Below are 27,285 nucleotides of genomic sequence, written 5' to 3' on the forward strand. Positions count from 1 at the left end.
TAAATTGGCCCCAATGAACCGGAACTTCTGCAAGACAATGAGAGACATTGGTTACCTGTAAATCGTCGTAGTAAACTCGTTTTGGTTGCATGCGGGACAACTAAATTAGGTTGTTAGAAATTATAAGAGAATCTGAGAGATGTGGTACTGAAGGTTTCACGTCGCCTGAACGAAAACACATATCTTAAGGCACATTCGAACCACAGACCTCGCTTACGGGGCGGGTGCTCTATCGGCCGAACTCGAATCCCATCACTCCTATAGATCTGATCTTCACAGCTGATTTGCCGCGCTTTCGTCTAATTGATTAACAATTGATATCTGTCACTGTTGTTATTGATTTACCCCATGAGTGTTTTTCAATCATGCCGCTTGTACCTAGTCCTCTCATCTCAAGATATGTCAACCTCCGTTCTATTTTCCAACAACCTACATCAATTTCCCTTGAGAACCTGATGATGTCAACCTCCAGTCCAGCGTGAAAGTCACACGATGGACTCACAGGCTTCATGGAAAGATGTAAACTATTATTTCATTAGATAGAGGTATGAATCAGCTGTGCAGTACAGGTGTACAAGCTCCACAGGTAGGAAGCGTCCTGAGTACTCAATCGTTAGTGCTTCCGTACGACAAGCGTTTCGAGTCCCTCCCTATGCGCACATGCATGTCTCATTTCAAGAACTTAATTGACATTAGCAAAGTTCAGTTGTGACCGAAAAACAAGCAAATAAGGCTGGATACATTTTTGGATGGTCACGAAGAATGAGTCCTTTTTGGAGAGAATTCCGCGAACAAGAGTATTCGATTCATTCTTCTAAAAGCTGACCACTGTACAACAAGGCGTTCATAAAAGCGCTGTTATGAAACTGACATTCATCATTGAGCGAAATCAAGATTTTTTGATACCGTTCCAAACAAAAAAAAACAGATAAGGGAATACTTGAAGTCAAGAATGAACTGAGAGCTCCGTAGGGAACTGAGAGTTTCCTACATGGGCTATAGATCAATCAATGGATATGGAAAAACCATCCTCCCCATTTCTCTTCTTTTCTCATGAAGTCTATCATATGTCAATCGAACTCGCTATTCCGGTTGTTGACCTGTTGTCCTAGCTTGTTTGCTACGCGAACAGACCACCAACCAGCAAACCTGCTGAAGCCACCAATATCTTGACAGTTCGCAAACTCGTTATTTTCGTGTTCAGAACTGTTTTGGTTCATCTTTTCGGATGCTGCATTGGAGCACAAATGAGGCATCAAGTGATGTATTAACGAAGTTTAAGTAAACTGCCTGGAGGAACCGATTCAATTTAAACAGGCTTGTTTCCTCAGGTGCGGGATTTGGTTTGGATCAACCATTGACTAATTCAAACATCCGCCTGGCTGTTGGAGAACAGTTAGAGTCGTCGGTCCTCTTGGAGGACTTCATAAGCATCAAGCCATGAGCCTGGAGTTGAACAAATTTTACTTATCAGAGGTGTGGTTGGTTTTCGGAAGACACAGCTATGCGAATGCTTTCCCCTTGTTGCAACTCCAGATAGCCTTACGGGGATCTGATCTGTCTGTATCGAGGGGGGGATAGTATCGTTGGCTCAGGCTTTGTGTTCGGCGAGCTCCACTAATCGACTAATCAAAGGACCAACCACTCAATAAACTAGTAAGAATGATGGCCCATGGATAGCCTGCGTGACCAGACTTTTCTTTGATTTTCACTTCCGACGTCGTCTCCCCTATTGACTACGTTTGCCGCTGAACTGCTGACCTTAACGAACAGATGAACGTTTCTGAGACCGACTTATGTGCATACTAAGTTTTCATGGAGTGTTTCGGAAACAACGTTTGGCAGCTCAAGAGGCATTACGCATCCTCCCGGGCTTTGATTGCCAGTTCAAGGCAAGTAAGAGTCTTTGCACCCTTCAGCGCAGAATAAGACATCGCACATCAGGTGTTGAAGGTGGAAGAAATGTGGTACAAAGATGTCACTAAATAATATATAAACGGTGGCTAACGCTAGTTTGAACTTTCCCTAAGTCCAATCACGAACAGTTAACCGTTAAGTAAAAGCACCTATGTTGCTAGCTCTATTAGGTGACAAGCAAGGGCGCAGAATCTGAACAGACCGAAGGTGATTTGTTTATAATACTATACATCGGAAGGTCAAAAGATTTTCGAAATGTCGACCACTTCGCAAAATGCTCCCAAATGATGGGATTAATAAGGATGGGCATAGTGAATCGAACACGTTTTAAGACGGGACAATGTGATCCAACGTCCATATCGCAGTTTTCCTTCAGTTTTCGGATAAAAGTTCGGTGAGTAATGTAGCCAGAAAAGGAAGGGCGCAGTCGGTAACATATGAGAACCATATTCCGTGGGTTGAGATTTTTAGACACAAATACCTGTTTGAATCAGCAAAGGAAAAGGTAGGTAAATATTTCATCAGTTTCTCAAGAGCCTTATTACTGATACTCCATAGGTTCTGGATTTCTTACGCTACTGAGGGAGCTTGCCAGATCCACAGTTTTAACATCCCACGTCCGATCAAAACAACCCTAAGACCTCTCCTCTAGTTTTTTACCATATGATCTTTGGTGAAGTGTTTCCAGGTGTGATCTTTCTATCTCCGTACTTTATTGACCTCAAGTCAAAAGATTCGAAAAATCCTCCCAAGGGGACGTGTCGTTTATCGATAGGTTTAGTTTGTTTCATTCTCCTCTTTTTGTGAGAAGGATCAACTTTGGAGAAACCGAACACTTTAAATGAACGCGAGAGACACTATGCATGCTTTACATAACTAGCTATAACTGAATGAATCGTGTGATAGTCACGGGTTAAAATGACAAACCCGAACAGTGATCCGGTGGCTTGATTCATGTATAAATTGACTTGCTGTAAATGGGATTGGTACCGTTTGAAGCCACAGATAAGTGCTGTCTGTCAGTTGTAGACCGAAAAGCCCTATTAGAGCTAACTCACTGGTTTAGGCGCGAACTTACTGACCTGAAGGCCAGTGGTTCAAACTCGACCTCTGCATCTCGACTGCACTTCTCTGGGCTTGGGCAACCCAGCAGTATTTCGGCCCTCGTGTCTCCTTTGACTGGCATGGCAGCTATGCACCAGCTGAATTACTGTTTTTTAATATCACTCAGACATATCTCATCTGTCTTCTCAAGCATGTGGCACAGCTGTTATCCTCTTGAGCGACTATTCCTCACGGGATTTTCCTGGCTTTCTCTATCGCCAGCACATCAAGTCAGTATCAGTTCTTATCGCCATCTATGTTTTTCAAACGTTATTTTGTTCTAGTGTCACCGTGCTTGTACCGCTTCGCTTTTCTTTTAGCAGCACACAATGTCAGCAGAGGTAACCGCTGAACAAGCGAATTCCCTAGATCCGTCAGTTTTGCCTGACACAGTGGAGCAACCCAATATCAAATGTGACTGCTTTCGACTTCTGCACACGGGGCAATCAATCGCCAGTCGACCGCAACGTCCAGGGTGTGATCACCCCGACTGTCCATACCAATATCTTCAGCGGGATACGTTCACCTCAGAGGCCTACAAGATCCAACTGAAGAATATACATAAGTACACTGGATTCAAGGTATGTTAACGCAGTGGTTCTCCAACTTTCTAGCTCCCCCCATGAAAGACCCTTTCCCACCCCTCACTCATCTGCATTACGTGAACATGACAGTTGAAATAAGATCTGTGACTCTATATGGTGATGTTAAATGTGCAATGCTAGTGACGATAAATCCTTTTGAGAAGGCAACCCCCTTCTAGAATGCACAAAGGCGTTTCCTGCCAAGCATGATTTAGTGTGCGTTCTTTCTGAAAAGAGACCACCTACCAGTGTGGGGCCCGAATTCTCGCAGTGACCTATATGCCAGCACTAGTATTATCATCTTCAGCTGCAAAAACTGCCTACACATTGCCCAGTGGTTATAGCTGCCAAAGTTTTGCTTGCTAATTACCTGGAGCGATAAGGTTGGATAGCTACTCGTTGAGGGCAGTAGGTGATACAATGGATACGTGAAGTCAGGTATGTCGGCAGTATTTCCATTTGGAGAAATTGTATTGCAATACAGGTACCATACTGGATACACACGCGACTGGGCTGTGTTTTTCAGTATCTCTAACCACTGATATGTCCCGTCTCGGGTCCCGATTCAGGGAGACAGCAATGACCAACGTAGTGGAGTTTGTTTGTAATGACTTCCATACATCGCTACCAAGTCGTTTGACCTTTCCTGGCTAGTTTTCACGGTTGTGGTTGTTGTAAAAGGGCTCTCCGGGGAACTATGTGCGACTGGCTACTGTACTTAAATACAATAGCTGATGTGACGGGTGAGTCACGTAGACATCAGCTCATGAACATTGAACTGACGGCTAGCCTGAAATGCTGAATTCCCATGTTCAGAAGTGTGAAGTCTGGTTCGAAATTTCGGAATGCGTTCTAAACCTACACGAAGTCCAAAGCTGGGTACGCAATAAACGAAAGTCAGGCTTTATCCACAGTTACCATTGGCACTCATATTTTTGCAAGATACATCTTACGGCCTTTTGAGTGTAGGCATTAGCACAGCTTTGCCTTCAAAGTAACGGCTTTGTTGGTAGTGTGAAATTTTGGAAGGCCGACAAGCACCGTACAGCTGTTTCGCCCTTATTTGGAGTCATCATCTGCAATGCCCATCTCACGAAACTCCGGAAAGTCTCGAACCTTTGACCTCCCGGTTGTTTGAACGCTTAATCGTTAGGCCACGAGCAGCTGATCAGCAGTGATTAACTCGCACTTAGGCAGGATATAGCGTCGCTCATCCTTCAATCACGGGATCCACATCATTCGGTCACACGTGTTGACTGGTTCCTCGAGCAATGACTTCTCAGTGGCGGAACTGTTAAGTGTTCAAACCATTAGCCAGGAGGTTGCAGGTTGGAGGCTCTCCGGAGTCTCGTTGTGAGATGGGCACTGCTGATGATTCCCAATAAGGATGAAACATCTGTACAGTGCTTCTTGGTTTTTCAGCACATATTGGCTTCGCTTACAGGACAAAATCCCCACAGTAAACCCTTTTTAACATACCGCAAAAGTGGTCGACTCCATTCACTAATACCAATTCTGGTCGGATACGGCGTATTCTTTGGGGGCCTGTGTTGGACCAACGTTTCGACTTCAAGTTTATCCAGAATATCTACACTGGCCACAGACTACGCGGTAGCAAGCAGTAAGACGCTTGTATTTTCAAAACAGCGCAACTTAGTAGTAATAAACATAATTAAGCTGTTTTAAAATCGATTGTGCCCAGCTGGGCCACGTTGAATAACGCGCGAAACAAAAAGTTGAATTATTCGAACGAATGTTAATGAACAAATGAGGTGCAAGGATAAAATGGTACGCACTCTGAATTGTGTAATGATGTCGAATACTATACACCGATGTGCGTGAAACCTATTTTATACGAATAAAGTAGAAAAGGAACGCCTACTAAAAGTCCACGCAGAGTCAAGGTAGTAACCATAAGGTGACGAAGACCAATCGAGGTGACATCATCAGTGCGTTATTGGGGAGCGTAGTTATGCGTAGCAGTGGATTAGTGGTTGTGCAATAACGCACTGATGATGTCAATTCGATTGGTGATGAAACGTTTGCAATCAAATTGCCCAGCTCAGCGAACAAGCCAACGACCATCTACGTTGCCTGAGCTACCGACATTTTCCTGTATAGAAAACCATGTGGCTTTATTGAACTAGGCGCCAAAGTCAAATAGTTGTTTACATTCAGGTCGAAAACAGAACCCAAATAAAAAAGTGAAAAAAATCGCTGTTCGTATTAAGAATATAATAAGAATAGAACCAACGGTTGGTTCGTTTATGCACACTCAAAAGCTTCAACATTCAATTCCATTGCCCTAATGCAAAGCTGCGTGTGAGCAGCATAACACCTATAGGAATACTGTAATGCTTTGGTGAACAAAGCCCGTGAGTTTGACAAATTCATAGTGCACAACTGTCGGTTAGGTATACTTGTGCATTGTAATACACATATTAGACCCCTAAGAGTCGCTTACAGGACAAAATCCCCACAGTAAACCCTTTTTAACATACCGCAAAAGTGGTCGACTCCATTCACTAATACCAATTCTGGTCGGATACGGTGTATTCTTTGGGGGCCTGTGTTGGACCAACGTTTCGACTTCAAGTTTATCCAGAATATCTACACTGGCCACAGACTACGCGGTAGCAAGCAGTAAGACGCTTGTATTTTCAAAACAGCGCAACTTAGTAGTAATAAACATAATTAAGCTGTTTTAAAATCGATTGTGCCCAGCTGGGCCACGTTGAATAACGCGCGAAACAAAAAGTTGAATTATTCGAACGAATGTTAATGAACAAATGAGGTGCAAGGATAAAATGGTACGCACTCTGAATTGTGTAATGATGTCGAATACTATACACCGATGTGCGTGAAACCTATTTTATACGAATAAAATAGAAAAGGAACGCCTACTAAAAGTCCACGCAGAGTCAAGGTAGTAACCATAAGGTGACGAAGACCAATCGAGGTGACATCATCAGTGCGTTATTGGGGAGCGTAGTTATGCGTAGCAGTGGATTAGTGGTTGTGCAATAACGCACTGATGATGTCAATTCGATTGGTGATGAAACGTTTGCAATCAAATTGCCCAGCTCAGCGAACAAGCCAACGACCATCTACGTTGCCTGAGCTACCGACATTTTCCTGTATAGAAAACCATGTGGCTTTATTGAACTAGGCGCCAAAGTCAAATAGTTGTTTACATTCAGGTCGAAAACAGAACCCAAATAAAAAAGTGAAAAAAATCGCTGTTCGTATTAAGAATATAATAAGAATAGAACCAACGGTTGGTTCGTTTATGCACACTCAAAAGCTTCAACATTCAATTCCATTGCCCTAATGCAAAGCTGCGTGTGAGCAGCATAACACCTATAGGAATACTGTAATGCTTTGGTGAACAAAGCCCGTGAGTTTGACAAATTCATAGTGCACAACTGTCGGTTAGGTATACTTGTGCATTGTAATACACATATTAGACCCCTAAGAGACAGGCTTTAGGCAGAACCCATGTCGAATGACCAGCCGCTATTTCCGTGCGTGTGTATCCTGCTTACTTTTCGCCATCCATTGCGTGCCGGACGTTTTTTCGTCACCTCATAGTAGTTTCCGTTTTGTGTATAAGCAGTCCGTTAGATACCGTGCAAGCTTGAAGGAAGTCAGGAGTCTCCAAACTAATTTCATAACCGAGTCTGAGTTGTCGGGTAGTGAACAACTGGTGGTTCCGCAGCTTAGTGTTGAAACCCTGGAGCTTGCGTTCGTTCTACCGATGGAGAGAATGTGGATGAACTAGGTACGTATGGGTTCGATGGCTATGTGGATGGTTTAACTGAAAAATTTCTTCACTACCCATTCTGTGTCCCACTAATTTAGTGATTACGCAATGATTTAACGATCCACTGGTTCATGTCTTGCGTGATTTGGGAATTTGCAGCCCAGAAAGTCGTCAACTATCGTTGGGAGTCTTTCACTTTTTCATGCATCTTCTTCTTCCAGCAACTGAAGAAGCTGTTGGATTCATTGAACGTCAAATATAGGAAAGTAAAACTTCTGCCTGAGGTTACTTTCATCACATTTTGGTAGGTCCTCGGTTTTCCATATTTGTTTGATATCCCATCCTAGCACGATTGAAGATCGTGATGCGGCGATCGCTATTCTGGATGGTTACGTTTGGCGTGGCAAATCGTTCGAAGCTAAGGTAAATCGGACTGTATGTGTGGTATCTATTATAAGACGTTTCTTTCGATCTAACACTCGCTTTCCTGTTGTGTGTTTCGTTCAGGTGGCAATCGGCAAAGCCGACCCGTTGCTGCACAAAAGACATGCAACCGCGGATGGTTTTGAAGCGGCTGGTGGGAAACGGACATGTGTCAGCGAGGCTCTGTCTTCTGCAGATCAAGCCGACCGGTGGGTAACAAATAACCCATTATTTTTCTTTAGTGACCGTGACCAATTTGCCCGCAAAGTATGAAAAGCTAGACGTAACACACTACTCATAAGGTTGCTGAAAACCTTTCGACAGCCCACGACTAGTTTTGCCTTCTTGAGGTTCATCTAGTAGGCACACTCCCCGGTTCCCGCCAACCTTATGTTCTCTGTGGGCTTAAATTGAACGAATTTCGACCAATACTCTTATTTGCACACGAATTTGGTTTTGATTGGAGACTCCGCTTAATGCAGCTCAGTTGAAGCGGACCATCATGAACCAGAAATTGAGCTGGATTTAGCTGAGTCTCCTGTCAATTGAGAGTGTTTGTCCATATGAAAAAGCTCGTTTGCCTGTTTCAGCGTGCGCCTCTTCTAAATGCTTAGTCTACTGCGTGTGACGGATATAACGACCGATCGGGAACTTTGCTGGTGGCCGTCATGCCTTCTAATTTGTTTCCATACGGGAAGGTTTTGCGTACTTGGTAGGGCTTCAGTCGAATGACTCCCCCTCCAGATTTCCTGCGGGAGATGGTGTACTATGTCCTGTTGCTGGCCCTCTATCTAAGCTTGTGATATTGTATTTGTTTACTATTAAGGTGGTAGATAGGTACCGAATTCCTTCGGATTTTTGATCAACAGCAGGTGCGTTTCAATGTAGTCCATGTCGACGCACTCTATCTGTACGTGACAAAATGCGACAGGTTTTTCCGTATATGTGCAAAGTGACACTGTGCGTTATATTTAGTCTTTAATTGTGGTTGACTATCGATGTTGTTATCTTATTGGCTCAGGCTGGATCTTGGGTGCATCAATATCAGTGGCCGTTGCTTCTGTTTCTCCCATGCAGTAACCGTTGAGATTTACCTTGAGTGTAGTTTTATAAGCCAGCACTCCCTCTTAGAATGCGTTGCTTCAATCATTCTCCTATTTTTATCCTTTTATAGACTCCGAGATATCGTAACCCCCCTGTACCGACTACCCTATAACCCGGATCAATTGTTAGAGAAAAACAATCACGTGATCTCTATCCTGGCTCTGATGCGAACCAGGTTAATCGAATCAAACCCATCCATAAGCGATTCACTTCTCACGCTTGGGTAAGTTCTAGTCTTTAAGGTGTTCTGAATGGGAGACATAATGTTCTTGCTTGAGTTGCTTGCACTGTTTTTACTCTCCTTGAAGCCTGCAGCGAGATTCTTCCGACAAATTGTGCGCTTGCCCTCTCTTGGAAATTGTCCCCTCGGTGAGTTATGCAGTACCTCTTGGGGTTCGTTTTGATTTTTAAATCTACCGTATCATTTGGTTTGTTAATCAGCTACGAAGTGTCGATGGTAGACGTCAATAAAGGTGCCTCATCCTGTAGAGGGTGTGCTTTTCGAAAAATATTCCCCTGAGGTTAGTCGGCGTCTTCAGTGCGAAGGGACCAGGTTTCTGATTCCTATAATAATATGGAGAGCACTGAAGCATTATGTACTCGACCCTTGATGGATGAGATGATGTCACACCTACGCCACAGGTGACGCAGGTTCAAAGAAGCTGCTCTGGCCTTCCCAATGCGGATGGAGGCATCATCTTTTGCGAGACCACCGGGACTGATGCAGCTGCCCAGGTGATCAAATTTGTTTACTACCTCAATCGGTTCATCCCCAAGCATGAGGCTAGGGTTCGAGCCCACACAGTCTTGCAGCAACAGTTTACACTTTGAAAGTGCGAAGTGCATGTCAAACCGTGAGGCAGAATTATTTAGATTATTTAACGTTGCTTGCACCACAATGGCGTCACATCCAAGAAGAGCTATGTCGTCTGTGTACTCGACACCTGTAAGTGGATGCCTCAGGAGCACTTGGACCCCACAGAGATCAGAAGCTGGTAGTGAGTCTTTCATAGCGTTATCAATGACGGAGTTTAAGAAAAAAATGAAAGGACAGCATTGCCTAACACCGCTTGATGTGGTGAACTCAGGCGGGAGCTTCCCGTAGACTTTCAAGGGTCCGTGGGAGTTGCATACAGCGTCTTATGGAGAGTCAAGGATTTATGGGGGCACCTTCGCTCCATAGACACTAACATAGTACGTCGAAGACCGTAGGGTTGTTTTTGTGAGCCCTTCTCCTATCCTCTGACCCGCAAGGCAGCGGGAAGTAGGGCTTCCTTTTGTGAATCCTTCCCGCAACTAACTACTCAATAGTCTGACCTGCTCAGCTGCAGCGGGCTGGCCCGGCGAGAGGACGCAGGGAGTAACATCACTCACTCTTAATGCGACTGCGCACTGCAGGTGCCTTTCGAACATCACCAGATTGTTTGATTTCAGAACTATCTCGACCACATTAACTAATGACCGGTGGTCACTGTCACCCGTGGTTTTTGGGGCTGACCTTTCCTAATCCGTCCTCACTTAAGGCAAGGCAGCATTGCTGCTTCCATGAATATGAGCCTACTGATCGCCTCGGGGAAGTGTCTTACTGCCTTCACACTCCTGTCACAGAACAATACGACATTACTCCAGACCGCCTCACAGAGTGATTACCCGCAATTCGGAGTCTCGCTGCTGTTGGTCTGACTGTTCCCCCTTGGGCTTCCCGGCATGGTTGAACCCTGTAGAACGAAGTTTCAGCCAGTGTAGTCCGCGGGATGATTGCTGTACTCAAGCTCGACCACCATGCCAGCTTTAGGCCGGAATGCTTCTGAACGCCTGTTTCAGTAAAATTGCTTGGAATAGGAAACATCTCACTTTTAATAGGAGGGCGTGGATCACAGTCAGGACGAATGTTTCTTGGCCCTAGCGAGTGCCATGTAAATTAAGTGAAAATATTCGGGTTTTGGCGGATTGCTGAAAAGGGGCTAGATTTCTTCTGATTAATGGTTAATGGCTTATCCACCCTAGCTGTCTATCAGCTGTGGCACAAGTGCGCACATGACGATTTTGAATCTTGTCTTTGAGTTGTACCACACATCGGTCCTAGCGGGAAATATAGATTTTTCTTGAATACTTGAATGCTCAGTTTGGTTCATTTTCATCCGTGATGTCTTACGTGGTAGTTACTTTCTGGTTATCTTCAAAACAATCTTGTCATCCACTCTCTGATGGGAGCTCCTGAGGAAAAACTTGCACATGAACTTGCTTCCGTGGATTGAGCCAATGCTTTTTCCCCCCCAAGATCAACTGTGTTCATCCAAAATAAGTCTTGAAGCCACCGCCTCAAGTAATCAGGCCCATCACCGTGCAACCTAATGGCCACCCATTTTCCCCATATGCAGTGCTTGGATTCGTTTTACTTCGCTAACCGTACATTTATTGGTCCACCAACCACGTTTTGTATCGCATACATTAGGAGGTCACAGAAATACTTGTAGAGGTCGTTTGGGAAAGACGAGTGAGCTTCTCAAGTCTTCTTTGGTTCATCTTCGCCGAGAAAAAATCACAAAATCAGAATGATTTTCTATCGTTCTTCTAAATCACCTGCATCGCAAAACGGTGTGAATGAGAAATCCAAGTGAACTTCAAAGGGATCTCCAGTGAACGGTGCTGTTCAACTGATTTCAGAGCACAAATACCGCCTTAGGGTTCAGTTGAAGTTATTACCGACAGATTAACCTTTGTTTTGGCCAGTCTTGTTATACCACTTACAATGTAGAGTGGTTTTGCTATAAGTCGTTTGAAAAGAAAACTGGATATTGTTCTTCGTGTGGAAATAACTCCATGTAGTTATCCTTTCGAATCCATCGTTTGACTTTCATTGCTCACTTTGACCTTCATCTAGCCCATCACAGCAGAATATCGGAACAAATCTGAGTTGACTATTGGATGCGACTTGGAAGGACAAGGTAAGCTTCTGGTCTCTGAAAATGCATTTAATCCAGTTTCGCGCCGGGACACAGCATGTGACGAGCTCTTACCCTGTCATTAAATTTGATTGTACACAGCCCTCGATGCCGTCAGAGAAAGTGCATTTCGGCATAGATGGACTTCATTTATAGGAGGGAAGCTCATTGGACAATCCAATTACGGCTGGCAAGATGACTGGGCTAGATGGCTCAAGTGGTTAGAGCGCGAATTTACTGAACGGAAGGTCCGTGGTTCGAACCCGACCTCTGCCTCTCGACTTCCCGTGTCTAGGCTTGGGGGACCTGGCAGTATCCCAGCCCTCGTGCTTCCTCTGGGTAGCATGTCAGTTAGGCACCGTAAGGATGCCACAGCTGAACGTTTTTTTTATCCGGGTCTGTCGCTGCGAAAGTGAAACTAACAGATCCCACGTTGAGTTAATTGGTTTTGTGAACAGATAGATGTGGAAATCAAAGTCCTCAGGATAACTTGTTTGCCGTTTTTTCGGTCTCATCTCATTTCCACTGAAGAAAATCACAGACTCTGGAACCTCATAAACGCTATATATTTCTTGAACTGTTCTGTATTCCAAATGTCAACATGTCAATCTGTCCTCTATCGCCATGTCTATGAATTCCGTCATGTTTTCCTTGACTTTTGTCACAGGTCCAATTGTAGGTTTTCGTCTAACCAAATACCGCGATGGCCTCACAGCTGTTGGTTCATTCCATCACGTAGACATATTGCCCAAGAGTACTGTCAGCATTTTGGACGAAGTTCAAAGGTTCATAGACTCTTTTCGGAATGTGCAGTCCGAATCACGCTGTCCTACCTTGACCACCTACGATCCGATCACACATAGCGGACACTGGCGTCATCTTCTCATACGTGAATCTCGGCTGGGCGATCTTTTGCTGCTGCTTGACATACACCCACAGCAATTGAAACAGGTTTGTTAATGGCCACCTCTAGGGACGTCCGTTTGTATGCATGATGAAGACAGCTCCGCCGAAACTGGGATGATAACTGTATGCAAAACTCAATACTTAAGCTGAAGTAGACTAAACTAAAATTATGTTGAACTAATGTGTTGTCCGTAGACCTAATTGTGGTCGATCATGTGGTAGTGTTTCGTTTCAGTTCCTTTCCTTGCCCCAACCAATGTCTCCGTTTATAGAGCTTCGTAAATTGATTTCAATAACAAATTCTCCTGTGCTCGTTTGTCCGTCCATCAAACCACAATTTAGTTGCGTGTATCGCTGAGCAGTCTCACAATAGGAGTGATTGACCTATGCACAATTCGGTGTGCAACTGCTGAGCAGTCTCAGCATGGGTGTGATTGACCTATGCACAATTCGGTGTGCAACTGGTGGGTGGGTCAACTCAGGATGTGCTACTTCAAACTTGTGTGTGAATACACTTCATTTGAACATGCTTTATGCATCAGTTGTTTTCTGGAGCAAATCGGTATTCCGCCTCAAACTTTGAATCAGTTACCGTTGATAGAAAAGTCAACCTGGGGGTTTCTGTGTTGGCACCTTGGCTAACTTGCACCCAGGCATGTTTTAGTTCCACTGATCGCGCAGTACACATAACGGGCACAGTTGTATAGTGGAAGTTGCGTTTCTTAACAGGTTATTTTTTCTCTAGTCCCTCATTTTTCGTTGGTCGATGAACCACTTAAAGTTAGTGGGATGATACCCTAATAGAACCGCCTGAAAAATTTCAAACAGAGAAATAATCCGCTTGGGGTTAACATCACATCGAAAGAACCCACTTTTAAAGTGAAACAGGTCGACAAATCGGGATATTTGTACTTCACTGGGTGTAAAGTAGTGGAACAAGGTTAAGTTTGAATATACCACCATACCTTCTACGGGCATCCAGGTTAGTGTGGTTTCTGCTTGATTCGATGATTGGACCGAAGTGTGTTGGGACTCTGACTACTGCACAATTGGTCAACCGCTCAACACCAACGCCTTTGCTCCTGGCCCTTCGGGTTGAAAGCTTCTACCTTGGTCAACCGAAGTTCCATGTTTCTTATGCTCTCGTGAGTGATGTATCTCGTCCATATGCCAGTGTGTAACACAATATCGCATGAAAGCCTCGTGTGAAAACTAGCGTTATTTCAAGCAGGTGTCGTAAAGTGAGACTCTTTGTTTAACTGTTTGACTTTACTATCTTCACAAATGATACGATAGTATTCCACTGGGCCACACAAGCCAGGACACAATCACATGGAAAGACGACTGCCCTGCGGGGATTGAGAAATTGAGCCGTGTGGGTATCCCGGCATGTAAGCAATAGAAGTGCATTTTTATCAGGTGCCCATTGTAATATGCGTGTGTAACATAAGGCCATCACTGGCCCGCTATACAGTACCTCCATCTGAGGAGAAAGCAACGTTTTTGGCGATTACTAATTTTCGTCAATTGTAAGTAGTGTGTTCCCTCTTTCTAAGAGATCCCACCTTGGAAACTTTGAAAAAAAGCTATGGCTAAACATTTTCCGCAATATGAATCTTGTGCTAGAACAATCCCGCGGTAATCCAGCTGTAAGCATCTGCCCACGTCGGGGATAGAAACGATAATCGATTCGCGAGTTTAATCTGTGACGTTGGTCTCATTGAGCTCACTGAATGAAGCAAAACCTACCGAGCTCTGTTCATTAGACGAATTCGCACCCACGAAGCGTGACCGCCAGCTTTTCAATAAGTGCAGCCTGTCTTGTTGCTTAAGCTCATCATTGTCAGCTGTAATAACCGCGTACTCGTCGTACAGTGGTTGTAGCTGCCGCCGTTTCGTTCACCGATGTTTTTTTTTGGGGGGGGATAGGTACAGTGGGCTGTCAAGTGGAGGTCGTTGCTTAAGCTGGTTTTCTTGATGCTTAATACAAAAAACTGATTGCCTCTTGTTGAAGAAATCAAGATTGCATGTCTCAGCACAGCAGGGCCGAGAGTTTTGAAGGTTGTACCCTCATACGTTTTTAGTCACTGTGCAGAGTAAGTACTATGCTATGTTTGCAGAGGCTACATAGGGACCCTGATATAGTGCGAGTGATGAAGCCACAATCACCATAGGTTGGATACTGCAGTTGCTTCATCCAAAACGATGGTTTGTTTCTCCGCTACTTTGTTCACTTCCCACTTTCTGATGATGATTCGATCCAGTCAATCAATACCGGTTAATGTTTCGTCCTGTGAGTTTGTGGCAAGCGGCCGCTGACTTAATATGATTAAGTCAATTTGTGTGCTTGAACCGATTCGTCAAATTTTCACTGGTTCTTGCAGCTTCCATTAGCTATTTTGGTTTCCACAGGGGCGTGCTTTAATTTGTCAGGTTTCCACTATATGGGTTAGAAACTATCATTTTTGCCTCTCACTGAACAGGAGGAAATGGACTACCTTTGTGAACGTTTTCGCAATTGGTTTGTCGATAATTCCGGTCAGGTTGATCCAAAAGTCACTTCGCTCTACTTCTCGACTCGCCGCAAGTAAGTTTCATCTCATTTTTATAATCCCTTTCAACTGAGCCTCAGATGAATTGCCCACCTACTAGTAGGAGCTCAAGGTACCTAGGTGCCAACTTAGTGATCGGAACTCAGAACTCAGTCCTGACATCTCGTCCGCTCTTGTTTTGTCTTCGGCAACGCGAGACTATCCTAACCCTCATGCTTCGGGTGCCGTCGCGGCTAGGCACCGAAAGGGTGTTACAGCTGAATGATGGTTTTCACTTTACTATATATTTTACAATCCCAGAACTAAACTGCCCAAAAGTCTAGACCGTGCATGAAAAAAACGCTACAGATGCTATGATCACTGTAGCATCCATATACAGTTTTTAGCCAACGATGAGGACGATGCATGGTTCTGTGTGATATAATAATCGTTCGGCTGCAACACTCCGGTGCCACCCGAGAGAAGTTCGAGTGGGAGATACTGCCAGAGTTGCAGAGCCTAGACAGGAGCATTCTGGATGCCGGGATCGGGTTCGAACCAGGAACATTCCAGTCAGTAATTTCGTGTCTTAACCACTGAGCTGCCAACTATCTTCATTGCAGGTAAGTGGTATACTTGCTATTATAATAGAAGCGTATAATAGCGACCCACTCAAAGCGGTTGGAACAACGGAAAGCACAACATGAGAGTAGAAAAAATGCACATTGAAACTGGCCCGACTGGAGAACTTGACTATGGGTACCCGAGAGGTTATGAGGCAGAGAGTGGTTACCGCGACCATGTCCACAGCAATCATTCGACCAGCCATTCAAAGTCCAGCCAGTTAATCGTCTGCTAGGCTGGGCACATTGTCTACCACCGCTCAGTTATCGGATGGTCTAAGATGCGACTGAACCATTGACAAGAAGGAAATTGTGTTAAGACGGTTCAGTAGTTCTAGTAACTCAGATAGCCACTGGATCGGTCGGTGGGTAGAAGGCAGGGGACTGAATTAGATTTCCATTATGTAGATCATTGGCCCAGTGAACAAACTGACATCATGGGACAAGATTGAATTCTGTCGCACAACAAGCCGACCGAGCACAATATAGGGCTTTACACACTCAACTCAATCCAGGACAGGCCTGCACATTGTGTGGCATTTTTTTTCGTGCAGTCGTCTCTATTGGCCAGTTATCTTTGTCATCGTGTGACGGTCCGTTGTGGAATAGGTAAACCTGTTTTGTGCAGGGTGGTGACGCGACGATGAACAACCCATTGACGCAGGTCTTCCAAAGGCATTTTGACCACGGAATATTTTGGATCCCAAAGCATTTGTGGGTCGTACGGTGCAGCTGTGGAACCGTTGGGATACATAGCTGCCGTGCAACTCGATAGAAGTGTGTGAGTTGAGGAATTACCAAGTTGTCCAGGCCTAAACAGGAGCAATTTAAACTCCAGCGTTGGATTTAAACCACTGATCCTTCGGTCAGCAGTTACGCGCCTTAGTCGCTGGACTATCTTGAGCTCACGCAGATGCAACTGCGCAAACCTGAGACGAATGTATTTAAAGTGGAAATGGAGCTATCGTGAAACGGAATATAGAGTATCACTACGGTTTACGCCTTTGCCTGTGTTTAATATCTCACTGAAAGACCTCAAACATAGCGGACTGCGTTCATACCACCAACACCATCGCGTCAATGAAAAAGAACATGAAATATGTAGGAACTATCGTCTGAAGGATTTAGACACCGGGCGAATCTGTCGTACAGTCAATGTTTGACCTATTGGTCTTCGAATCTGAGACTATTATCCCCCCTACACTCTTGCAATTCTTGCTCGGTTGCTTCTCCCCAAACTGAAAAACCCTGATATGGAAAACATACAAAGGTTTATTTTGGTAGGGCTTTCCAGTTTGTTGTTTTGATGACCATCTTACTGGATACCAGCTCAATTGAGGTCACCTATCATGTTTGTTCCCGGATAAGGGGGCTCATTCTGTAGGCGTTACAATTTGAATTTGACGAAACCATCGAAATGCAGCGACTGCATATGGGTGATCACCGTAGTGCGGAAATGGAGAACCTCGGGCCCTCGAGTTACGTTAGTGAGTTTCGCATTTACTGTCTCAAGGCGGTATTTTTGCATCGTCACTCTGCATCACTTCATGTACTTGAAATACCGATTTCCTCTCTATTTAGCACATCCGAAAAGTTCGACACTTCCAATACACGCTTGCTATTTGGCAAAGATGTAAGTGTTCCTAGTGCTTCCTCCTTAACCTGTTTAATTCACTTCACTTCACTTTACTTAACGTCTACCATTCCCAATTTCCAGCATATCGTCGAAAAATGTTGTGGTTTGGAATTTCGAATATCGTTAGATGCGTTTTTCCAAGGTAGGTCGTGTCGCTTCGTTAGAGTGGTTGCAAATTTTCCAGAAAACTTTATCGGTGTTAGATGTATTGAGTCCGGAACTCGTCGGCGTTGTTTACGGGCGAGCGTAGTCTATAACAGAAACCTCTTCTGTGAACGCGAAATTTAACCTGTGTATCCACGCACTAGATGCATGGGAGGAGGGCTAAGCTAATTAAAATGAGCTGCTAACTGGTCTATCCATTCTCAGTCTTTTGTCTCCGTTTAGTTAGCGAACGGCTGTTGCCCTCAGACGACGAAACTAGCGAACTCACTTCAGTTAAACCTCGTCGTGAGTGGTCTTCAACTGAATGTACTCGTTGCGTTGTTTTTTCCTCATTATTAATCCCATTGTTCGTCTATAGCAGACTATCATTCCCTTAGGACTGCCCACAGTTTGCACTGTCTCCGGAAAAAAATGTATCTATGAACAAGCATTTGGCGAAGTAATCCACGTCAGAAATGATCCGCAGTGTTATAACCCGTTCGCTGGTCACTTACGACGTACAACGGTCCTGAAGCTCTCTCGAAGTCTTTTGATCAAATATCCCACATACTAACTAAATTGCAATCGACTCCCCCTATCATTTGTTTGAACCACGCAAATCTTCCCTGGGTAGTAGGTCCTCACGGACTTCTGGACTCGCACGCAATTTATTCAGGCTTTTGCGTACCAAGTAGCCAGGCTGTCAGCTGGAAGCCGTTCGCACCTCACCAGTCCAACTGATACAGATTTCACCAAACCAACCAGACGAGTTGGGTTCAAACTCTGACAGAGTAATGCTTATTCGGAAGACCAGCAACTTCAACTCATGTGTTTCACAGGCTACAGAACCGTCCGTCCATAACCTAATCGACCAGTCACGATCAAACAATGATAAAACACTAGTTTCTTATGACATTAGCAACCCACTGTGGTACTGCACAAAACCGGATACTGTAACCTTTTGCGAGATAGAGCTAACAACTAAAAATTTTGGTAGCCATCGGTTCAGCGATAAATTTGTACTTTTTCATCTATGTCTTCAGTTGTTGGGCTGGTTGTGCAATGTTATTTCGAAATCGCACTCCAAATTGTATATATCTTGGAATCCCCCACAACACACACTATATCTTAGCAGGCAATGGAACAAGCGATCTCGAAGGGCAGATACAACTGTACCCCGTTGCTGTCGGTTTATCAAACTATGGAGATATTGGCCAGGTTTTCAGGAGAAGTGCCTCCGAAAGCCTTCTATAAGGAAAAGGGCATCACTTAGGGACAGTTTGGTTGTTTTCTATGAATATCTCCTCTTGGGAATTTTTGTTATCTCAGTGTTAATTCCTACTTACTGAAAGTAAAAGCCATTTCCGCCCCCTCCCCCACGTCTAAGTCAAAACATCACCCCCAGAACTCCACTCAGCGTAATTGAACTTAGATTGCGTGAAGGTCAACTTCTTGAAAGATTTCACCACAGTGGATTCCGTGAAATCCTCCATGTACCGTTGATTTCTCATCTACGAGCTTTTCTCTTCAATCCTTTTAGTCAACACTTTGGCAGCAGAACTGCTATATGAGGAGGTTTCGAAATTCGCATCTGGTGCTTACGACAACTTCAGCGGTACACATTCCAACACGGATTGCTCTCAAAGCGACAAAGACCAGCCAAGTACACCAGCTTCTGATTGTCATAGAACCACTTACTTACTGGATATTTGCTGTGGAACTGGAACGATCGCCCTTTGTTTATCCAAGGCAAGTTACCTAATGGCTCATTGGACTTCATTCTTGATTACCTCTGTGGATTTTGGTTCAACCGAATACACCCAAACACGTTTATTCTCTGCATTGTTCATTGCCGCGCCTAATTCACATAAACACCATACGTCTTCCTGCGAAACAGTATCCACTCTCTACTGGTCATAGAAATAATCGTTCCGCCGTAACATCCTTTCTTTGCAAACCTGCCATGCCATGCTAAGGAAACACGAGAGCCAGACAGGGGCAGTCGAGATGCAGATGCTGGGTTCGAACTATGGAGATTCTAGTCTGGATGTTCGCACCTGAGGTATCTCACCAATGAGCCCTGTTGCCTAGCATTTTGCAGGAGAGCTCCGCTGTACTCCGACGGTGGAGTCCTTGATCAGAGTAGACAAGTCAGGTAATTTCACTTAGAGCCAGACGGGGCAGTCGAGATGCAGATGCTGGGTTCGAACTATGGAGATTCTAGTCTGGATGTTCGCACCTGAGGTATCTCACCAATGAGCCCTGTTGCCTAGCATTTTGCAGGAGAGCTCCGCTGTACTCCGACGGTGGAGTCCTTGATCAGAGTAGACAAGTCAGGTAATTTCACTTTGCCCACTTTTACTCAGTGTTTGGGTTTGTCATAGCTTGTCCCCGGCTTTCTTAGTGCATAGTTTTGGATGCATATTCGACAATATCAATTGGATATATTTTTAGTTCTAAACCCGGAGGGAGAAATTTGAAAGGCAAAACCTTGTATTGGGTTTCTACGATTCAGTAAATTGTATGGGTGTCTTTTATGTTTCAGCACTTCGACCAGGTTATAGGAATTGAACTGCTTCAGTCAGCAGTAGCAGATGCCAAACAAAATGCCACACGAAACGGTACGTTACTATCAAACTACTTGCTCATTCTTTTCCGAATTTCACCCGACATTTCAGTGTCATGAGTGTGGTCATATTGAAAAAAGGGTCGTTGCCTCGATTCATGCCGCTCGACGCTTGATTTGGGGTAGGATGTTTCATATGTTACGATTACCGGAACTACGGCGGAATGTCTGACACAATGGACCTTAGGTTCTCGAGAGCGAACATCTATGGGACCGATCGAAATCGGTCGGGTGGTAAATCCTTTCTGAAGCTGATCTGGTCCTTTTGACCGTGGACAAACTTAGAATACTTACTGGTGTATCCAGTGTTGTCTGTTTCAATACTCAATTATTTTCGAAGGAAACGAACTGAGCATGAACACTCACACATAATTGTTGGGTTGTTGCTGTGGTGGTCAATCTTCGTTCCGATCAGTCCGCTCTTCTCCACTTTTAATCAGGCTTGTAGTGGAGGGCACGATGTCCGTTACTTCAGAGATCTGCTCATTACCATTTCGCGCACACTTCACCAAACTATACCTTTATTTGATAGTGCTCTTTCTCTGCTGAGTGGGGCTAAGTGCTGTCGGATAGGCTAATGGATGAAGGGAAATCGCCAAAACAACTACAAAGCTATAGCTGTTCGCTGTACCTGGTACCCAAATGACCTAAGGTCGAAGTTTGTCGTGGTTGTGCCGAATACTGCAGGAACAGGGGATGTCATCAACAACACGGGTGAGTACTAATTGAAATTCTCTGCCGATCCATAGCGGGCTGATTCAACCCGCCGAAACACCCCACGGGCCCTATAGTCATCACATCAATTGAATGGGAACACCAAGGATCGCCCATATGATCTAGATGAGGCGTTGACAGTTTAGTCTAATGTGTGCGCCGTTTGTTTAAGCTGATATTTGATCGAGATGGAGCTTTAACAGTAAAATGGGGACTTTTTTTGGGGGGGGACTTCTTTATGGTGAAACCACAGTAATCAAAAGAAGAGACTGCATTCACACAGAAGTACATGACATGAACGGACGGAAAATATCCCACGCTGCTGCTATTGCACACAACTGTCATACAGTGTTGTACCGAAGAGTAATGATTTTACTTGGACAATGTTCACAGCATTTAGTTTCACCCTATCCCTGTCAAGACTCCCGGAGGAAACACTGACCGAATGTGAAGTGAATTCGGAATCATATCAGAGTTTATAAAGACTCTCGAAAGCATAAAGGAAACTACCCACAAGGTTGCTGAAATCTCTTCGACAGCCCATGTTTCAGTTAGCACGATATTCGAGATATCACAGTATATTTTCATAAAGGAAACTTCTAACAAGGTTGCTGAAAACTCTTCGACAGCCCACGACCGGTTTCGCCCTTCTTAAGGCTCATCAGGTAGGCGCACTCCCCGAGTTTCCGTCAACCTTATGATCTACTTGAGAGATTCATTTGAGTCTCATGAAAACCAAATTGATTTGCAAATGAGTGTATTTCTCGAGAGCACTTTATCTCCCGATGTACATGGCCATATAAGATACGGCTTCTATCAAACACAACTCACAAGAGGTGGTAATCGCTTTAGCTGGTCACAAGACGAATTTCATTTATGTAAGAACGTGAACGAGAGTGCTGCTTGATATGTCTTTAGCCATGAACTTTCGCGGATGGTGTGAAGCTTGTCCGGGAGACAGTGTTCATCACACGCTAATGAAAAAGATCTTTCTGGTAGCCTGTTAATATCAATTTAGTTTGACATACGTCTTCGTTTTTGCCTCTTTTAGAATTACTTTTGTATATTATTGGCTGGTTTTCTCCTGGTCAACCGCCGGAATGCACCTGTTCTCTTTAAGCCAGTTGACCAAATAGGAGAACGCAAGCCGATTTTATCGGTGTGTTAAATCTTGCACCCACAGCATTATACGAACTTCTAAGAGGACCGATACTTTGATCAGTTTCTCCACATCTGAATTATCTTGCAGCCTGTCAGTCTTCAGTACTCAGATAATTCGATACAGCTCGATTGTGTGATTAGTCATCAACCGTTTTTTTTTATTTTCCGTAGGTATTGAAAACGCTCAGTTCTATGCTGGGCAAGCGGACAAGGTCTTGTTCGATGTGATGTCCACAATACCGAAAGAGAGTAACATCGTGGCTGTTGTTGATCCACCTCGTTCCGGAATACGTGCGTTTTCCCATAAATGATTTAAAATGCATATCGCATTTTTGATAGCTTTTACGGTTTCTGGTCTGGTACAATGATACATAGCACCTTCCGGGTACGAAATCTGACCGTGTCTGATTCCTCGACATTCTGTTTCTTCTAGGTGGAACATTCAGTACAAGTAGATTATGCGTCAGACATCTTTAACTGTCAGCCGATACGATATGATTGGGAGACGTGAATACGCGGGTCGCCCGGTGAAGGAGCATGGCCACCCAGACTAGTATACAGTGCTCCTGATCTGTCATTCTCAGTTTTAGTATGTTTCCATGCCCAATAAGTCATCTGACTAAAAAAACGAAAGACTACGAGTAAGGCGCTGGATTATAGCGCCTTCTGATTTGTTGAGAAATACAGAAGACACGGAGGGCATTCGAATTTATGGGAGACGAAATTCAGGTATACACTATGTAGCATCTTTTGAAGTTAACTCTAATTCAGACAGGCACATCACACCCTTTCCGATCACCTGAATGAGCGCATATGATTGTAAATCGTTTAATTAAAGGAACTTTTACTGTATGTAATCCGTAGAGCCTGACAGCAAACTATCAACAGCAACCGAAAAGATCCGCCTTCCGTCATGTAGTTAGAGTGATCTCGTGTCAATCAGGGACGATTGTTCACGGAACTTCGCCATAGCCAAGTGATCTTCCAGTCGAGAACGCTCTCCTAGAGTCCAGTGATATCTTTAGTCGGGCATGACCTGGCATGCGATCCCGTTGAACAGTCTAATCACCTCTGTCCTCGCGATGGGGTTTGACATGATCATTGTGGAAACAAGGTTAAAATGGCATTAAGGTACCTATGTAGACGCGGACGCAGTAATCTGTCAACGACTTGACTAAGACAGATGCCAAAATTATCTCAATATCAGCAGGACTCTTTTAATCACCGTCCTCACTATAGTATTTTATGCTACTAAAATTTTTGTCCAAGTATTGCGTTGTTTCGTCACAACTCTCGTCCCATCAGCCCCCCGTCGCTCAGTGTTTGGTGAGGTTAGCTGTTGAGTTGTAAAATTCTTATCCTAATTAAAAGTGAGATTGACTTATTTCTTTTTACTACTCAAATACTGACCTCGGAAGCAGGTCACATCCGGGACGTATAACAACAATAAATTGGAACCTTGGGCTATCCCCTCCACATAACGCGCACCGCCAACTAATCGGTTTTTTGTGTTTTCTTCAGGTAACACTGTGATTCAGACCCTTCGGCGCTGCACTCGTCTTGAACGGATTGTGTATGTGTCTTGCAACTTGGAGGCCGCAATGCAAGATTTCATCGAGTAAGTATAATAAAATGTGACTGGTTGGTTTCGACTGCTCACTCCCAGGTCTTACCGTCGGTTATTCTCACTATCGATTGACAGCAGAGAAAAAAATTGTGAGACCATCGTGTTTCCCATCTTAACGTCATTTCACTGAGTAGAACTGAATAAATCCCCTTTAGCTGGTCATTTCAAGATTATCGCTTTGATCGGCTGGCGCAAATGAACGAGATGGAAGGTATGTGCGGAGGAAATACGAGGACATCCTCTGGTATCGTCTTGCCGAAGAATTTATTATTAATTACGGTTATTTCGTCCCGAAACCGCTTTGATACACTTTTGGTGACGTTGTCTGACAGTTACCCGCAAACCGCTTTTCGGCAGTCTACATTTGTATCCGTATACATTCACCGCGCCGGTACACCACGTGGTCTCTATGCGGTGCAGATTAGGACTACAATTTGGCTAGTCTTAAGCATTTATGAGACAAAACAGAAAGCGGAAATCAGCACGTCTTCTTATTCAAATATCCCACTTCTTGAAGGTATTAAGGCTCTGTTTCATGTATCCAAACGGAATAATTACAATTCCCGTTCATTGTTACGAGGGTGAAATATTTGAATAAGAAAACAGTGATTGTTGAGACGACGTACCCGGGTACCATCATTAAAATGCCCTTCAACAAAACATTGGATGGTCCCACAATTTTAACGCGCCAGACGGCCCAGTGGTTAGAGCGCGAATCTGCTGACCCGAAGGTCCGACCTCTGCATCGCAGCTTCCCTTGTCTAGACCTGAGCAACCTGGCGGTATCCCAGCCCTCGTGCTAGGCGCCGATAGGGTGTAACAGCTGAAAGATGATTACTTACTATTAATTTTTCACTGTTCGGTGCATTTACAGCTGTTTATCTAAGCAATATCCCCGTACATTGGTGGCTTGGGTTTCGAGCGCGTTTATCTATTGCTCGAAAAATAAGTTATGGTGTGATATCACCTAAAAAGCAACCTATAATTTAGTTAAATCCACCAGAGCGAAGTCACGACCAAACAAAGACATGAATGACTGCAATTTTGTCATAGGGTGTACCAATTTACCATTCAAGCGTTCATTCGCACTGATCTGCACCCACTTCCATCTTAGCGGAAGCGGAAAAACGATGAAAAAACTCTCATCAGCAAAAGGTATCTGCACTGGTGTTCATCTCTGGAGCGAACATTTCATTGTTCGGAAGAGATCATGTTTATTGGTAACTCTGTACGAAATAATTCGTCCTGTTAAGTCACCTTCATTAATTCTTCAACTATTACCTTACGTTCGGCATGCGCATTTTGTTTTCTGTAATCGAGCATGGTATGTCCGGAGTTAATTATGTAGTCTGCAGTGAATCTATGCACGGTCGGTTGGCTGTCGAAGCCAGGTTAATTGCAGTTGTGTACATGTGACTGACAAGGAAATACAATAGTCCACACCGTAACGGTCAACCAGAAAACAAATAACAAGGGGCCAGTGAGAGACATGGCAGTAACATCGGGCGTCACAGAAAATATCCAGTTCAAGCAGATACATTTTGTTAGTACGATAATTCTTGTTTTAGATTGGTCGACATCAGGATCAGGCATCATGGTGAGGTAAGGTAAAGCACTCCCAAACCAAGAGACCTCCTGCAACACAATTTTAGATAATCACCACAAAGTCCGAAAAATCGCAGTTTGAGACGAGCGGCACCGATTTGTTTATATAAATTCTCGCTGCAGAAATAAGAATACAGTGGAAAGGCCCTGTGTTAATCTGCTGCAAACGGTCTGGATCGAAGTGGACGCGAATAATTCACCTCGGTTCCGAACCATATAATGCTAGCAGAACCGGGAGCGCCAAGTTTCCAGTCTTATTCAGCTATATGCAAATCACTGCTATGTGGATCACTTCACATCATGCACGTTTCGCTTGGCACTAGCGAAGAAAACACCATGAACGACGTTCAACAAATCTTCTACAAGTATTGCACTTATCAGGTTGAAGTCAACTGTTTCTCAAAGTGCACGTCGAGCTGTTTAGGTGCCGCTACGGAATCTTACAAAATTTCCCGTAGCTTGGACAAACCTCACAGATTTAATTGATGACTTCACCCTTCTAAACTGACTTGCGATGTGATGATAAAGCAGTAGTGAGATTGGATTAATCCGACGATGGACTGACTGGCAAGGGCACATCGGTAATCATCAAACAAGTAGTGGGCCAATTGCTGAAGCTGCGGCTAGACGTACTTGAAGAGACCTCATCGTGACAGAGTCCGGTGAACTTCTGCAAATTCTGGTCAGACGCAAGTCTAGTGAAGGGAATCATCGCATTTCATTGAGATTCTGTGCTTGGTTGACCCAATAAGTTCCTTCACTTCACTGAATAAACACATTCGCCTCTTCGACACAAGTTATTGCAGGTATATTCAACTTATGTCCACGAGGCTGATTCGAACTCGGGTAGTATTAGAGACTCTGGTAGATAGCACTAGGTGAGAGATACAGTACTGCTCTCGGACTGCGGTTCCGGATCTATGGGCCAATACGTCGTTTGAGGTATAGGCATCAGCAATAATAGTGATTCGATTAGAGTTCCTAGCACACTAGAATCCGCAAGAAACAGCAAGAGCTCTGAGAGAGTTGATCCAGGAAATCCCGATTACGTAGACCGTAATCTTGTTCTGCTTACGTCTTATTTCTCATCATACCTACACCAACAGACCCCGATGCATTTACACTTGCCAAAACTCTATCTCATTCTTCGCTGAACATCAGACGAAAGATGTCTCCCTTATTTGTCATGTGTTCTTTCAATTATAGTTTTGCCCGCCCAACCTCGAACAGGTTTCAAGGAGCGCCGTTTATCCCGACGCTAGCGCGACCAGTCGATCTCTTCCCACAAACTCGCCATGTGGAAGTTGTGATTCTGTTGCAACGCATCAGGTATCCTCAAACTTCGTGAGCAATTTATGGTACCTTCTTTTACAACTTGCTGTATTCTGCAATGAAACGAAACCTAACCTAAAAAATACACTGTGTAACAATGACTCTTTTCCTTGTTCCATGGCGGAAGATTTCTTGTCCTTATTTGAGCATGTCGTACAAGGACTTCATTTCTCAAGCATTTCTGGTCGCTGTGCACTCAATGAACCATAGGTTTGCCGAAGATGCTTGCAAAACAAGTGTAGTGTCACGAAACCTGCATGATGCCCTGCCCCTCTTCGAAGCGATGGATAAACAGCAGTGAATCGCGCTGACGACTAGGCTCCTTTCTTCCAAAGGCAAACAGGCATAAATTGGGGACCAAAACCAACTCAAGTTGTTCAATTGCGATTCCGTCCTGTACGTCAGACCAGCGCATGCAGGAAAGCCCAGGAGCACTGTACAACCATTCATTCCTATTGGGAATCACCGGCAGTGCGCATTTCACAAAACTTCAGGTATCCTGTACGTCAGACCACCGCATGCAGGAAAGCCCAGGGGCAC

General features: G+C 44.3%; 1 protein-coding gene across 1 annotated transcript; it reads left to right on the forward strand.

The window, feature by feature from the left end:
• Positions 1 to 1,228: 1,228 nt before the first annotated feature.
• Positions 1,229 to 26,845, forward strand: T265_02521 (hypothetical protein; the record flags this gene model as incomplete). Its single annotated transcript, XM_009166784.1, has 17 exons — positions 1,229 to 1,259; positions 2,947 to 3,069; positions 3,358 to 3,602; positions 7,590 to 7,672; positions 7,716 to 7,791; positions 7,876 to 8,000; positions 8,966 to 9,118; positions 9,204 to 9,264; positions 11,780 to 11,843; positions 12,508 to 12,791; positions 15,230 to 15,333; positions 17,482 to 17,533; positions 17,618 to 17,678; positions 19,221 to 19,418; positions 22,353 to 22,472; positions 23,703 to 23,799; positions 26,620 to 26,845. The coding sequence occupies 17 exons, from the start codon at positions 1,229 to 1,231 to the stop codon at positions 26,759 to 26,761; spliced, it is 2,019 nt and encodes a 672-aa protein (XP_009165048.1).
• Between the last annotated feature and the right edge of the window lie 440 nt (positions 26,846 to 27,285).

The sequence above is a fragment of the Opisthorchis viverrini genome, assembly GCF_000715545.1.
Source record: "Opisthorchis viverrini unplaced genomic scaffold opera_v5_32, whole genome shotgun sequence".
NCBI lineage: Eukaryota > Metazoa > Platyhelminthes > Trematoda > Opisthorchiida > Opisthorchiidae > Opisthorchis > Opisthorchis viverrini.